We start from the raw sequence: 14,792 nt of genomic DNA, 5'->3' as shown, positions 1-14,792 counted from the left end.
TATATGTGTGTGTTCACCAACAGTCTGTTCTCAGTGGTTTTTCTATGTGAGCAGCAACTCGCAGTCTTGCACGGATGCTCATACAAGACCAGTCCACTTCTTCTCTGTTGTTCCTCCTCGTCTCAGGTTCGTCCACGGCTCCAAAGCCACAGGAAGGAAGACGTTTCTTATCCCCCCCCCCCCTCCCTCATGTCTGTCAAGGTCTTAATGTTTCTGCCACTTCATCTTCCACTCATGGAATGAGCTCTGTGACATACATGCACACATGGACTGATGGAGGCAGTTCCACAGCAGCGAGCGAGCAGGTGACAAGATGTTTGGCTACACACAGACACACACACACACACACACACACACACACAGATCTACAGTGTATAGAGGCTGTAATGCTGCACGTGTTGCTTTACTTGAATGCTGCTACTGCTTTGTGAGTGTGCTTCTGCTAATAATGTTTTTCCTTCAGTGTGACATACTAGATGTCCAGGTGTCTGCATGCTCCATGGCAGTGACGCTGAGAGTGGACAATGAATCAGCAGGGTGAGGTGGAGTAAAGGTGGGGTGAAATGAAGGTGGACAGACACATCAAGTCCTCATGGCGTCACACCTAGAAGAAGATAAATAATAAAGGTTTAAGCCTTAAATCTTTTGACAGCTGAATAGGAGTCATGTGTGTTTGTTTGAAGTACTAGGATACAACATGAACCAGTCCAAGACACGGAGAATCATCCTCAGAGAAAACATATCTCCCAGTGAGAGCACAGAGACAAAAAAAAGATTTATCCACTTTACTGGGTGCAGCTCATTGTCTTGCTCAAGGACACTTTGACTTATAGTCTCACAGTGACTGCAGGCTCCAGCAATGCTTTCTCATCATAGCATCACACGCTCAAGCATCTGATCAGTAATATTACAGTCTTGAATTACATCTGCCAAGCAGCTTATCCTTTTGGCTGCGATGGTCTTTCTGTCTGTCTGTGAGCAGCATTACTCACAAAAGTATTTTATAGCCTAAGGAAGAAAATGATTAGATTTTTGGTGTTGACGTGAATAAGAAACTTAGTGACCTAAGCAAAGCTTTGCACTCTCTAAATGCTTTATATGGAGGTAGATATTTTTAAGTTGCATATACAGTATAGTACTGCTCAAAACACTCTTTCCTGATATAACTTGTATAATTAATTGACAGTAAAACAATGACAAATAATAATAACATCGCCCCAGCGAGGGATGGATTCAAAACCACACAGAAAATCATTCACTGTGATAATTAAGGGTTCCATTCTTTTATGGAGCAGTTATTGATTTATGCCTCTAATGCAGAGGTCTCAAAATTGTGGCTCTCCCCCAATCATTTTCATGTGGCCTGCCACTTAAAAGTAATAATGAGTCATTTCTGTATGGCTTTTGCATCATAAGTATATATTTATATTGTGAACTATTTATCATTCCAAATCTCAAAAAAACTTTTATTTTGGAATTGTGAACTATCATCATAAATATTATTAATTCAAAGTCTTTTTCTTGAAAAGTTGGACTTTGTTTCACTGGACCGGACCCTTACTGACCAAACCCTCAGTGGCCCCTGGGAAGACATTGTGGAGTGAGAACTATTTTTACTGACTGCCTGTGAGTTCAATGTATAATGTCAAAGGTAGACTCCAATATATTCAAAACTAACAAACAACAGATACAGGAACAGATGTGGATTGATTCCATGTGTGGACTGACCTGCAGCGGTGAGGGTTGAGCCTCCGGCCTTTCTGGCTGCAGCTCTCAGCACTGATGGTGCAGCGGCACTGACACGACTCTGCGTCCAACGTCCACTTCCTTCCTTTGCACGAGTGGTGACAAGGCTTCGAGGATGGAGATGGAGATGGAGAGGAAGAGACGGTGGTGGGAGAAGGGGTTGTTGTTGGAGAAGGGGTTGTTGGGGAAAGACTTGGGGGAACATGGGTCCTGGATGGAAGAATTACAATGACGTTGATTAACAAGAATCTATAGCTGTGCTCTTATCAGACAAGACTTGTATGAAGTCCCTAAAAGGCATACTTAAAGTAAAAGTACAGGTTCTGACTTTGTTAGAAGTTGAAGTCACTGTTTTATTATATTACTTAAGTAAAAGTCTTAAAGTATATGACATTTACTGTACTTAAGTATCAAAAGTAATTGATCTGATATAAAATGTAAGGTTGTGGGTTCAATTCCTGACTCTGCTACACTCTTAGAAATAAAAGTGCCAAGTAGAACCATATAAGGTTCTTCGGTTTGTCCTCATAGGAGAACCCCTTAGTGTTACCAAGAACCCTTATTCAGGAAAGGGATTTTAAAGGGTTCTCTGGATCAAAATGGTTCTTACTGGAACCACCAGTGTTACCAGTGTTACCAAGAAGCCTTGAAAAACAAATGGTTCCAGGTGGAACCTTAGCCCTTGTAGAAGGACACTTTTGGAACCCTTATTTCTAAGATTGGAGTCTATATGTGTCCTTGAGCAAGACTTAACCCCATGTTGAAGCATGTGAATGACAAAACTATAGTGTAAAGCAGCTCACCAAGACTAGAAAAGCTCTATATAATTACAGACCGTTACCAACTCTTCTTCTTCTTCTTCTGATTTTATTTGGTAGTAACAAGTAACAAGATAGTTAGAGGAAATGTAGTGGAGTATAGTTTGCTAGAAATATAATGAAATGCCAGTAACAAAGTATTTGAGCTTTGTTACATTACAACACTGGATTCCATATTGGGCTATAAATAAAAGGCCGACCTTGTTTAAACCTGCCCAGAGCCTGTTTGAATTCAGTGTGGGAGGTGCATTACAAATGTGGGATATTGTTTCCTCAGCTGCTGACCAACTCTCTCTGCGTCCCCTGACCATCTGTACGTTACCATGGATATTGTCACTTTCCTGTGATGGGCATAGTCACTCGCCTGTGAGGCCTTCCACTCCTCTTCCAGACACTCTGTACTTTCACTTAGTCTGGAGCTGCTTCTGCCTATGTTCTCCGGGAAAGGCTGACGACCTTAATGAAGTTAGTTAATGAGGCGGAGAGGGGCCATCTTTGTTCTGATTCTGGTGACCACGCCTGCCACTTGCATGAACAGAGATGTGGCATTTGGGGGCAAATTACACAGATTTTACCCCTGCCAGGGTCTGAATAAAGCCTGTTCTGAGTGATGGATGGCTACTGAGGGATATCACACCCAAACCCAGCAACCTCTGCCCCTGTGGAGTGGGATGTGAGGGGGGGACGCAAGTGACTGACAGCAAAGTGGATGAAAAAGAGTGTTAAACGGTTTGTCCTGCAATGCTCCATCAAGACGGGTACGTTAAACACAGCCCGTGTTTGTTTGTCAGCAGCTTTATGCGAAAATTATGTAACTGATTTACAGTGATGGGCCAGAGGAAACAATGACACTGGTGTGGATCTAGTTAAAGGACCACTTTTGTACATTTCACAGACATTATTTATGGCATTGAAATGTGAGTGTGTACACTTTGGTGCTGACTATCAAGCTACTTCCTGACTGACAGACAAACAGACACGTGACTTTTTGGCCTTGACTGATGTACACACTCTGCTTTGAACCATTCTACTTTATTGTGTCATATCGCTGATCAGAGTAAATGCAAAATATCAAACTGTTTTCCTGAGTCGATTGTATGTGTGTGTACTTGTATTTGTATCTTTGTGGGGACCAAAAACATACAAACCTACATTTTGTCACTTGAATCTGATGAATCCAGTCCAATGAAACAAAGAGATTTTGTTCGGAGGAAATCTTGAGAGGTTGTGTGCGTTCATGGCCATAAAGTGGGACTTGGGACTAAACAAATGTAACATCCACCAACATTGTGAGACTGAACAAAAAACAGATAAAATATAATTGGGATGGCTAAAGTTAACGTAGTAATTTTACAACGGTGGGTCTTACAGGGTTAAGACTTGGTTTTATGGTTAAGGTTAACATTAGGTTCATGTTAGGGTTAGGTCAAGAGCGAGGCACTTAACTGTGATGGTTAAGGTAAGGGGTTAGGGAATGCATTCTATGTTTATGTTCTATGTTTATAGTCTATGATGTGTCCTCACTAAGACATAAAAACAAATGTGCGTGTGTGTGTGTGACCTTGACTTGAATGGTGTGGCTGTAAAACAAATTGTCCTTCAGTAATAATGTAGACCAGATAACCTAGTTTTTTTTGTTGCTAATCCAAATATTCTCACTGAGGCTGAAAAATACTAACTAACACGAGTCAAAACCCGGAAACAACTTGTCAAACAAACTGAAAGGTGTGTGCTGAGAACTGAACGTACGCAGCACTGGTGGATCCATGTGTCTTCTGACTGGACTTCCCTCTCTCCTTCTTCTTCTTCTTCTCATTTCTTGTCGGCTTCAAAGGCAACCTGAGAATATTAGACACACACACACAGTGTAACAGATTATCACAAGGTCAGGAGATTAGTTACATTATTTATATATTACATATATTACATTATTTACACATAACACATACATTTTATGCAAAACACTGATGCAAAGATTTGACCTCGCTCCTTAATCCGCCCCACGGTTTCCGAGTGTTTCCTCATCTTATTTGCTTATTCTTTTTAAAGCTTGTAGGAACCAGTGATGGGATTGAACTCAATCTGAACATTAAAAGAACAATACAGTGCAGTCTCACGCCTCTGTACTGCTACTCCACTACCTTTATCTGATGGCTTGAATAAATGTAAAGCACGTAGTACAAATATGGCGTACAGTTATACTGTAAATAAAAGACAATCGGTGTATACTATTGTTAGAATCAGCTACGACTACATTGAAATTGCATATGAATGCACCAGAAATAGCCGGGAACCATTCTGCTTCATAATTGCAATTCGCATGTTACTTTATTATCCGATGTGATTTCGATATGAAATAGCCTACACTTAAAGGTGCATTATTTATTAAAGCAACTGGCCATCAAATCCTCCTAATATGTCACAGAGACTCAGGAATAATGTTCATATAACAAACTGAACTCACCAACAACAGTACGGCCAAAATATTCGTATAAAAAAAAATGTTTTGCAGACTGCAAATCATGTTTATGTTTTGAAATCATGTTTTGGCAGGTTGCGCCACCTACCGCCGTCTTCCAATCATTGCAGACAGTCGAGTCTCAGCTGCCGAGCAACCAGGGGTTGCCAGTTACATCTGAGCTACAATGGCAGAGAAAACTAAAACTAAAAATTTTTAATTTGAGTGTAGTAACCGTTTTTGGCCACATCTTTACATATGGCGCCTTTAATAATGTTTGTATAAGCGTATAATCACTTTAAAGCTGCAGTTGGCTGATTAAGTCTATCGGCTTCACTGTTTCTCATCGCCGTGTTTAGATATTGTGTCACCCGGTGACATTCCCACGCTGCACTAAGCAAGTGATTTGTTTTATTTTCAAGACAGACGGACGCAGCAGCAACATTGCGCGAGTAAAGTCAGAAGTCTTCAAAGGTTGGAGTGTGAGTGAAAACACAAAAAGGGCCCGGGAAATCTTTCATAAGTGAAGTAGAAACAAAGAAGACTGACATTCTTTCTGGTATGTGATGGCAAGCGTAGTTCCCTGATGCTCTTGGGAAAGGAGGAGTCGCCCCCTTTGGTACGATCTACTGTCTCAACTTGTCAGAAACGATTGTTTGTAAATCTGTACTGTATTTACTATGACGTGTGCTGCTGACCTCTTGGTCAGATCCCTCTTGGAAAAAGAGATTTCCATCTCAATGTTTTTTAAGGTAAAACAAACTTCTCACAACTTCTTACATTTGATAATACGTCTTCACTCTTTCACGTGAGAACAAATATGAATGGAAAACGTTGTTAATTTCACAGTAGCGGTTAGTGAGGTTGACGATCTGGGTCTCATTACTCTTTCTTTTACATTACTCCATGACATTGAAATGAAACAATGACGTTTAGAAGGTCAGATCAGTGCACAGCTGTTGGTTCCTGTTCTCTTATGTCTGACAGTGTGAGTTGATTTAATGCTGATGTCGTCAGAGCATCAGAGTGCATCTGCCTACAGTTGTTGTTGTAGGCTTTCCAGCGTCTCTGCCTCACAGTTATCACACCCCGTTCACTGCAAACTGTCTTATAGCAAATTCTGTTTTTTTACCAGCTTAGCCTGACATTATTAACAGACTCTGCTGCTGCTGCTGTTGTTGTTGTTGTCTTAGCGGGGTTTAATTTACTATCATGGATGCATGACTCTGCCCCGTCAGTTTGTGAGAGGGCACATGGCAGCAGAGATAAAAATCATCACTATGGTGACAACAGGATGAGGGCCGTCCCAGGGGACGCTGGGAGAGAGTCACACAGATGCTAACTTGCAGAGGGACAAACACACATTTACACATACCACCCGAAAAACAAGTATTATCTCACATTTAAACACATTATATTTACATTACACTTCTATGGCAAGTGTAATAAAATCACACACACACACACACATACACACATACATAAACCCTGAGTGACTTTTAATGCACACATACATTGGAATCCTTTATTTATATCCATATCCTAACAGGAAGCTGGGGGACATAAACATTAAAGATGCAATTATATGATTGTCTGGTTGGACCTGCCAGGACAAGGCACACAAACAGACATCAGGAACCCGAGAGCAGTGGCTGTTTCCCAGTGTACGGCTGTCAGTCCCAGCTGACTCCCCACAAGATTATGACCACCTCCTGGACACGAAGCTTTCATTTCAGCGCAACTGCTTGGAATATGTAAATAGCAACAGTAAAAGTCTTATCTTACAATCATTTTTACATAATGGTGAGCCATCTCTTTCTTAGTGCTCTGTCTAACAAAGTTCAAGCTGAATTTTTGTTGTAGGGTAATGAGGGGAAAACGGTGGTGGTGACCGCCAAAGCTAGATTTGTACCAGACTTTGCTGCATCCCTGTTCACATGCACCCCCTCAAACATGCACAAATGGGTTGATTCTTCTATGTTTAACTTGAAAATGGGGTCACAATTCAGCGTGGACTTCATCTTCAGTCATCGATATATCGGTAAGTTCTTGTGTTTAAAAGGTGAAATATTGAAGTGTGACGTCGGACATTGATGTTATCTTTTAATGCATGCTGGCACTGACTAACGAATGCAAGAGTCAACGTCTATTAACATCGTCACGCCACTGACAGTTACGTCGAGGAAAGCTGTTTATCGCTCAAACACTAGTGTGAATACCTCCTCTTCATTAGTAGCACCGAGAGTAGAATGTTAACAGCATCATTAGGGCAGAGGTTGGACAAAACAAGAGGTTTAATACATTATTTCCTCACAGACATTTTAACATTTTGGTGGTGATGTAGAAAGTGAGTGTTTAGAAAAAGTCCTCAATGGAAGACCTCGCAAAACGACTAATTTACAACAAATCCAGAACAAAAATGAAGGGGATAAACTTAGGGTGTTACCTTGTAGTAGGCTTTGGCTGGACTTGTTCTTTTAATCTGCAAACAGATAAAACAGCCGGTGTCATTATAAAGGTAGACTGAGGGGAAGGAACAGCAGTTACACAATGCATCTTTACTTCTGTGCACAGATATTGAAAGTGTTTTTCTTTTGTTACCTGCACTCACACTGGCTGTGCTCGACAAAGGGCAGCTCGATCAGCTCGTGCTTCATGAAGGAGGTCCTCATCAGCTGCACACAGATCAGAACAGATCTCAGGTCAAAACCACACACACTCACTCTCACCGGGTTCACGTCAAGGGGGTTTTAGCGCGTGGATACCTCCATGGTGAGCGTGTGAGTGAGCGAGGGCACACACTCCAGGGCCTCGTCGGCGCAGCAGCCGCCACAGCGCCTCACAGACACACAGGACGGGACGAAGAGGTGATGGGTTTCCCCCGGCAACTCCCGCCAAACTTCCACCAAAGTGTCCCGAGGCTCACACCCACTTCTTGAATAAACCTCCAACCACCGTCGCACTGGCAGATCGACACGGACAAATAAAATGTTAACTTTACTTTTATTAAACTGCACCAAGTACAAATCTGTGTGGGAACAGGGAGCGTACCTTCTCGACCTTCTCTTGATTTGGGGGCGTCTGCAGGCCGCCAGTGAGCGAGCTAGAGGAAGACATAAACATATTGAAAAATTAAAGGAGTCATATTATACCCGATTTCTCCAAGTTAACCTTGTTCCCTGGTGCCCTAATGAACATGTCTGTGACATGCTTTGGTCAAAATACCATAAGGATGAAGCACCACAGCAGTTCAATCACCCTGCCAAAATAGCCCTGTTCAGAACGCTCTGTTTAGTAGTATCTCTTTAGGTCCACCTTAAAAAAAAAGTAAAAAAGTAAAACTAAACTTGACATGACATCAGCCACAGAGGCTACTGGGAGCTAACAGCAGTTAGCCTTTGGAAAAGTGATCATTTGCAGGCTCTAGTAGGCACAATGCCATCATATATAACATGTATCCACTGGACAGATAAATCTTTGCAGACGTCTGGTTTTCCAGGAATTTAGCGCATTGTGACGTCCCAGTGAGCGCGGAAGTCAATATCGCATGTTTTATCTCCTGTACTTAGACTGTGAGGATCACAAAAACATGAGTGAGTCATCTTTTTTCACACTTTGCCAACTGAGAGTCCCAAATATAAGGATTTAAATGATTAAAAAGTTGATTTTGCATAATATGTCCCCTAAACTTGGAAAGAATGTTTTTTGGCACTTGATAATTCACAGTCTAACCTTCATCTCTAAAATCTAATAACGTATCAGTATATGACCCAGTTTTTTAGCCAGGAAATCTAACTTTTGATCCATCACCTGTAACCTGTAGTTTGACTTTGTTGTACCAGGCTTCTGGTGCAGATAAAGACAGTGTTTCCTGTTAATTACCACCACAATGGATCAAACCTGGCCTCACAGTACAAGGAATTCAGGGTGGTAGGAGACAGGAAGAAAGTGAAAACTATGAACTTTGAAACACAGATACACATGTGAGAGAGAAAGCCGGGCCGAGAGTACTCAGATAAATTTAATGCACCAGAGTTTAAACTCTATTATAAAATATATGGAACATATTTGAACATGTATGTGGAAATGGCACTGTTTCCACATGGAATCCATTTTGCAGGACTGTCTATGGGACAGAGCGGTTGGATTGCTGAAGCTGTATCTGCTACCTTTGCCCTCGTGTCTGCTAGATTACGGTTGGTGGAACACTTTCAGTAGCTGTTCAGAGTAAGATAATGACGGATTCTGCCACTGGATTTCTCAGCCCTGAGCTGTCACAGAGTGTGCAGGACCACTTTTATTTCACATGTCACAAGGTGCACTTTACTCCACATACAGTTATGATGTAACCACTGGGAAAACAATATTTGTGATTACTCAAGTTATGGAGTGCAATCTTACATTTGTCTAGGTACCTTTATTGGACATATTTACAGTTAAATATAGTATACCTACATATAAGAATGTGTATGATCTCTGTATGATCGATCTGGAACTTTAAGGTCATTGAGTTGATTATGCTTCGTAGGTTTTCCTTAGAGCCATTGTCGTGTTGTGTCATAATAAACACCCCTGCAAGAACATGGTGGATACAAGGTGAATGCTGTTAGACGGCGTAGTTCGTCTGACAAGAAGTTGAGTCTTTCAGCTTTGAGCAAGTTTCTGAATGGATGTAATAATAATGACTTGTGTAAAAATGTTGTGATTTCACAATCCTGCGCTTGTGCAAAGGATAAAATCACAGCCCTGTTTTATTCACTTTAACACAGACACTGCCGCTATTTGACATGTGTGTAAGGACCAAGGCCACATGTAAGAGAATGTAGACTTTGTCCAGTGGCCCCCCTTTGACTGCTCCACCCCCTTACACACACACACACACACACACACACAGATTTGACCTGCACTAGTTCTGATTAACTCAGACAATGGGACTGAGGCCATTTTGTGACTGATATATGAGGCTAAACTAAGTGTGTCTTTGTGTATTAGTCTTTGACACACATACACACACACACCATCTGTTGGGGGTATTGCTGTCAGTCTGTCTGACACATCAAACTCTGAACCACACCCAGAACACACTGTACAGAAGAGTGTGAGTGTGTGTGTGTGTGTGTGTGTGTGTGTGTGTGTGTGTGTGTGTGTGTGTGTGTGTGTGTGTGTGTGTGTGTGTGTGTGTGTGTGTGTGTGAAAAAGACCTTGCCCTACAGCTATACACCACGTCCCCCACACTGTCACTAACCCTCATCGCATCAGCAGGGAAGGCGATGAGCCTATTTTTTTTCAATTTTTTTTTTCAAACAAGCAGTCAGAGAAGCAGCCAGCACGAGATCACAGAGTGCTGCTGGGTGTGAGACAGCAGCTGTGAGCAGGTGAGGATGCTCCTCGCCATGTGGCGTGTAGCGTCTCGGATGATGAATGACTAAAACAAACAATATACAGAGGTACCAAGTCAGGACTGGATCCCACACCGCCTCAGAGCACTACATGTTCCTGATACAAGTCTCCAGACATAAATAAAAAAAAACAGCATGTCTCTCCATATATGTGTCAGTGTGTGTGGCTGCAGAGAACTGAGCCCCTGTCTTATAATTTATTATCACAAAATGTAACTATGAATTGGATATCACTATTCCTTCTGACACAATCAAAAAAATCCCAATAATATTTATATTTGTTAATGAGCTGATTTTCTTCCCTGCGCTAATAAAATTAGTGTTCATGTCATTTCACAGTCATTGATTTTCTAATTTTATTGAAGTGATTCACAGAGATTAACAATAAAAGGCAGGTTGTAGCAATAAATCACTCTCTTATTGGTTGATAAATGATGTATTAATGCTTATAGTTCATGTTTATAGAGAAAGGTTTTTGGGTTGCCAGGTTGAAGTTGTAAAAAAAAATCTCCTCTAGCAGAAGAAATACTTCGTCAGTTTAGCTAACTAGCTTGTAAGATCCTCCAAGAGGACATTTAGTGGATTTGAACATAAATGAATATGACTTCTTGAGAGTAAATGTGATGTTACTTTCACGTACAGTCAATACAAAGCTCCATTCACCAGTTGGTTAATTTAGTTAGGTTAAGGATAACTTAGCTTTGCTTAGACTCAAAACAAGAAGGAACAGCTAGCCTGGCACTATCCTACCACTACATGTAAAGCTAAAGCTAAATAGCATGCTACATTTAATCTGAACAAACATTCTCTGTTAAAACAAAACAAAAACAGTTTTATGACTGATTATCAGCCAGATTATTCCTTGCTAGGTCCAACCCAAACACTTTTTCTATATCTTAAATTAAACAAAAACTATGCTTATCCATGAACTTAAAGCTAATAAGCTGATTTTGTTAACTCTATAACAGGCAGTTGCTCTCAGATTAAGATTAAGTTTTATAATAACATTTCACAACACAAGATATTATCATTGATAAATATATATAACACAGTTCCATATTAGCATGGGGGATAATTTAATCGATGTATTGAAATAAAATAGAGAAGCAGCAACTACTGCATTTAGTTGAATCAATGTATACTATTGCTAAGCTAGTGTCCCAACACTAGAACTCTTAAAAAAAGTGAACATTTGGAATAAAAGTTACCATCTACAACAAAAAAGGCAAACAGTTACAGCTGCATTCATGTGGTCAGACATATGACTATGTCGACAAGAACAGTAAGCTAGCACATCAGCTGAGACAACAAGCAATCTCAAGACTTATCCCTGAAATTGAAAATGATCATGGTGATCTGGTAGTGGATCCAAGGGGAATTCATCTTATTAATACAGCTACATCAAATAAAAGCTCAATGACATTTACATTTTCCATGTCTTAAACCAGATCTCAATCTGTCATTTATTTTCTAACATTTGGAGGCTTCTTAAAGTAATGTATTCATCCCACTCTACACAGGTCCCTGAGGCAGTTATCTCACCAGACGCTGAGAAGGCCTTTGACCACCATACAGTGGGAGTATTTATTCACAGTCTTCCAGAAATTTGGCCTTGGCGATTCATTTTGCTCCTGGATCAGACTCCTCTGTTCATCTCAGCAAGCATGTGTTTGCACTAACTTACTACGCCACCCATACTAATTGCAATCGAGAGTCAAGAGGCACACAGCACGGATGCCCAATGTCACCTCTTTCCATTAGCAATAGAACCCGTGTCCATTACACTGAAATGTGCACATGATCTCTTGTTATACTTCTGGCAGAATGTGGATCCTTTTTTGAAATGAAACCCTCAAAAGAATGAACTGCGTCCAATTAACAATTTGGCTTGTCTGATTCAACGGACTTATAGACCCTTTCGTTTAGCCTGCTCAGGTTTGAAGTATCTTGAGATCAAAGTTTTGACTTTCTTTAGACAGCCAGCTTTGCATGCAGGAGAGGAAGAAGTTGAAGTTGGAAAAGTGGGAAATGATCGTTACCTCCATCCCAAATTGAGGACATTGTTGGTAAACAAGATTACACCATGTCAATTGTGTAGAAATGGTGTCAGTGGATGGTGCCAACCAGGACGGGAGACACAGCAAACCCTTTCACTTGGTGCTGCTAACAATAATAACAGAGGGTCACGGAGCGCCGCTAATATTATTAGGGCCCGAGCACTCACACAGTGGTGCGAGGTCCTGTTGGAATTCCTGGCATTTCTGAGGCCCTAAATGTGGGTGAACCGGGTGAAAACTGGCACTCACATCAGAAGTGGCGAAAAAGTTTATAAAATAAGGGTAAGATAGCACAAAATGGCTCAGTAGCGCCCCCAAAGTTGAAACCCGGTAGGACGAAGTTGAAAATAAGTTGCACCAAATTTCACGAAAGTTGGTGGGAACACGTTACGGCCCAAGATCAACAAAAATGTCTGTTGAGACAATGGCCTCAACTCAACAGGAAGTTGAGCATCGTAAATGAACAAACTCATCTGACACATCAAAGATGAAACGTTATCAAAAGGGCTTGCAGATTCAAAAGGGGCGTGGCCATGGCGACCATCTTAATTTTGACAAATTTCAACCATTCGCAAAACAGGAAGTGCTCTTCAACTTCGACAGACAGTGACCGATCTGCTCAAAGCGTCATATGTGACACAAGAGTTAAAAAAGTTTCTAAAAAATTAAGCGAATTAAGGGAACTGGTGGCTTTAGCAAATCAAAAAGGATGTTGTTCTTCTTTGTTCGCTTCGGAAACATGTAACGTAGACTCTAACTGGTTTGTCCTTTCAGGCTGCTGTAGAAACATGCCTGCACAAGATGGCGGCCTCCTACAGCAAGGCCATTGTCTTGAGTACAAATTTAAAGGCTTATTCTAAGGCTATGAAAAACAGGGAGAGCTTTTATTTTGAAGTGATTCTACACTCATACAAACAAACGTATGGGTAGTACATTCAATCTGTGCCAGTATACCTAGCCTAAATGTTACATACTGGACCTTTAACTTCTTCTGACTTCAGTCAGGAATCTCTTATAAATTGATCAATGTCAGAATTTGTTTCAACCTGGCAACCCAAAAGTTATGAATAGCCTTAAAATGACGGTTTAGCAACTTATTTACCACAGTGTATGAACTCTGCTTGTCCATAATGGCGCCTCATTAGCAAATAACCCTGGATTAGAATATGATAGAGAGCAAACACAAGCAAAGCGACACACAGTAGCAGTGTTGTGGTGAATTCCAGGGGCCTGAAGTGACAGGTGTCATTGACCTAGGGGATGCCTTCCACAAAGCCCCACATGATCTGGACCAGACCAGTTTAATAAAGGGATTATCTTAATGAATGCCAATCAAGAGAATATCAACACACAACATGCAATATTTAAGCTCATGCCTGGTGGCAGCCTGACACCTCAGCCATGCAGTCTTTTGAGGTCAAATGCGATCATACCTTGGCATGAGACGTGGGTATTCTGGTGAGCAGCAGGAACTGAAACATTCCTAGAATAACTTGAAGCATAATCCCCATTGTGCAGGAGTCCAAGGGGCAAGCAAAAATGGTTTTGGACTAATCCAAAAAAAAAAAAAAAAAGAAGAGGAGGGAGAGGGAAATCAAGGTGGTTTTATCCGTCCGTCTCCAAATGGGCTCAGTGTCCAGTTAAAGACGCACAAATGCCGCTTTCATTCTCCAGGCTCCCTCGTTGGAAAACTTCCCATGGTGGCGGACATCTTCAATTCTGAAATATCAACTTTATTTAAAGAGAAAAAAAAAGCACCAAGAGATAATTCACAAGCTGAACTCTTAATTATAATTTCTTCTGATCTTCGGAGGAATAAAGGCCCATCCATCCATCCATCCAGGAGTTTATACGAACACAGACCAGGTCTAACCGTGGCACCGTGACCCGAAATCCCTGATGACACTTGTATAAACTTTGAGTGATGCTTCTCTATTTTTTCTCTATTTAGGACACAGTCGCTGTTACTGGTCCTGATCCCGGGAAAGTGGTCTGAGGTTTCGTGGTAGCGTGACTCATCCAGGTTCTCCCGCGGAAACGTGGTGTGACCATAAATCCTTTTTTTCTTTTTAAATCCCTGCATAAAAAGAAAATCACATCATCCAACTATAGGACGTCTCTCCGGTTGTGATCCGAAGCTTGCGGACGTGCGTAGTCACAGTGCAGCATATTCCTCTCCCGGGCTCGGTCACAGGCTCTCCACACTGTCGCTCCCACTGAAAATGTGACGTTTCCCCTCCGGGCGCATCTTCGCGTTTTTTATCCTCTTATAAATAAACCGAGAATAACATCCTGCACTGACATGGCAGAAGAG

General features: G+C 41.3%; 1 protein-coding gene across 1 annotated transcript; it reads right to left on the bottom strand.

Annotated features, from left to right (window-relative positions):
• Nucleotides 1-582: 582 nt before the first annotated feature.
• Nucleotides 583-13,989, bottom strand: vegfba (vascular endothelial growth factor Ba; the record flags this gene model as incomplete). Its single annotated transcript, XM_083891705.1, has 8 exons — nucleotides 583-604; nucleotides 1,729-1,956; nucleotides 4,314-4,403; nucleotides 7,469-7,504; nucleotides 7,624-7,697; nucleotides 7,788-7,984; nucleotides 8,074-8,125; nucleotides 13,912-13,989. 8 exons carry the CDS (start codon nucleotides 13,987-13,989, stop codon nucleotides 583-585), a joined length of 777 nt encoding a protein of 258 aa, XP_083747831.1.
• Nucleotides 13,990-14,792: the final 803 nt, after the last annotated feature.

This window comes from Microchirus variegatus (genome assembly GCF_963457635.1).
Source record: "Microchirus variegatus genome assembly, chromosome: 6".
Taxonomy (NCBI): Eukaryota; Metazoa; Chordata; class Actinopteri; order Pleuronectiformes; family Soleidae; genus Microchirus; species Microchirus variegatus.
This window is presented reverse-complemented; position numbering and strand designations above follow the sequence as displayed.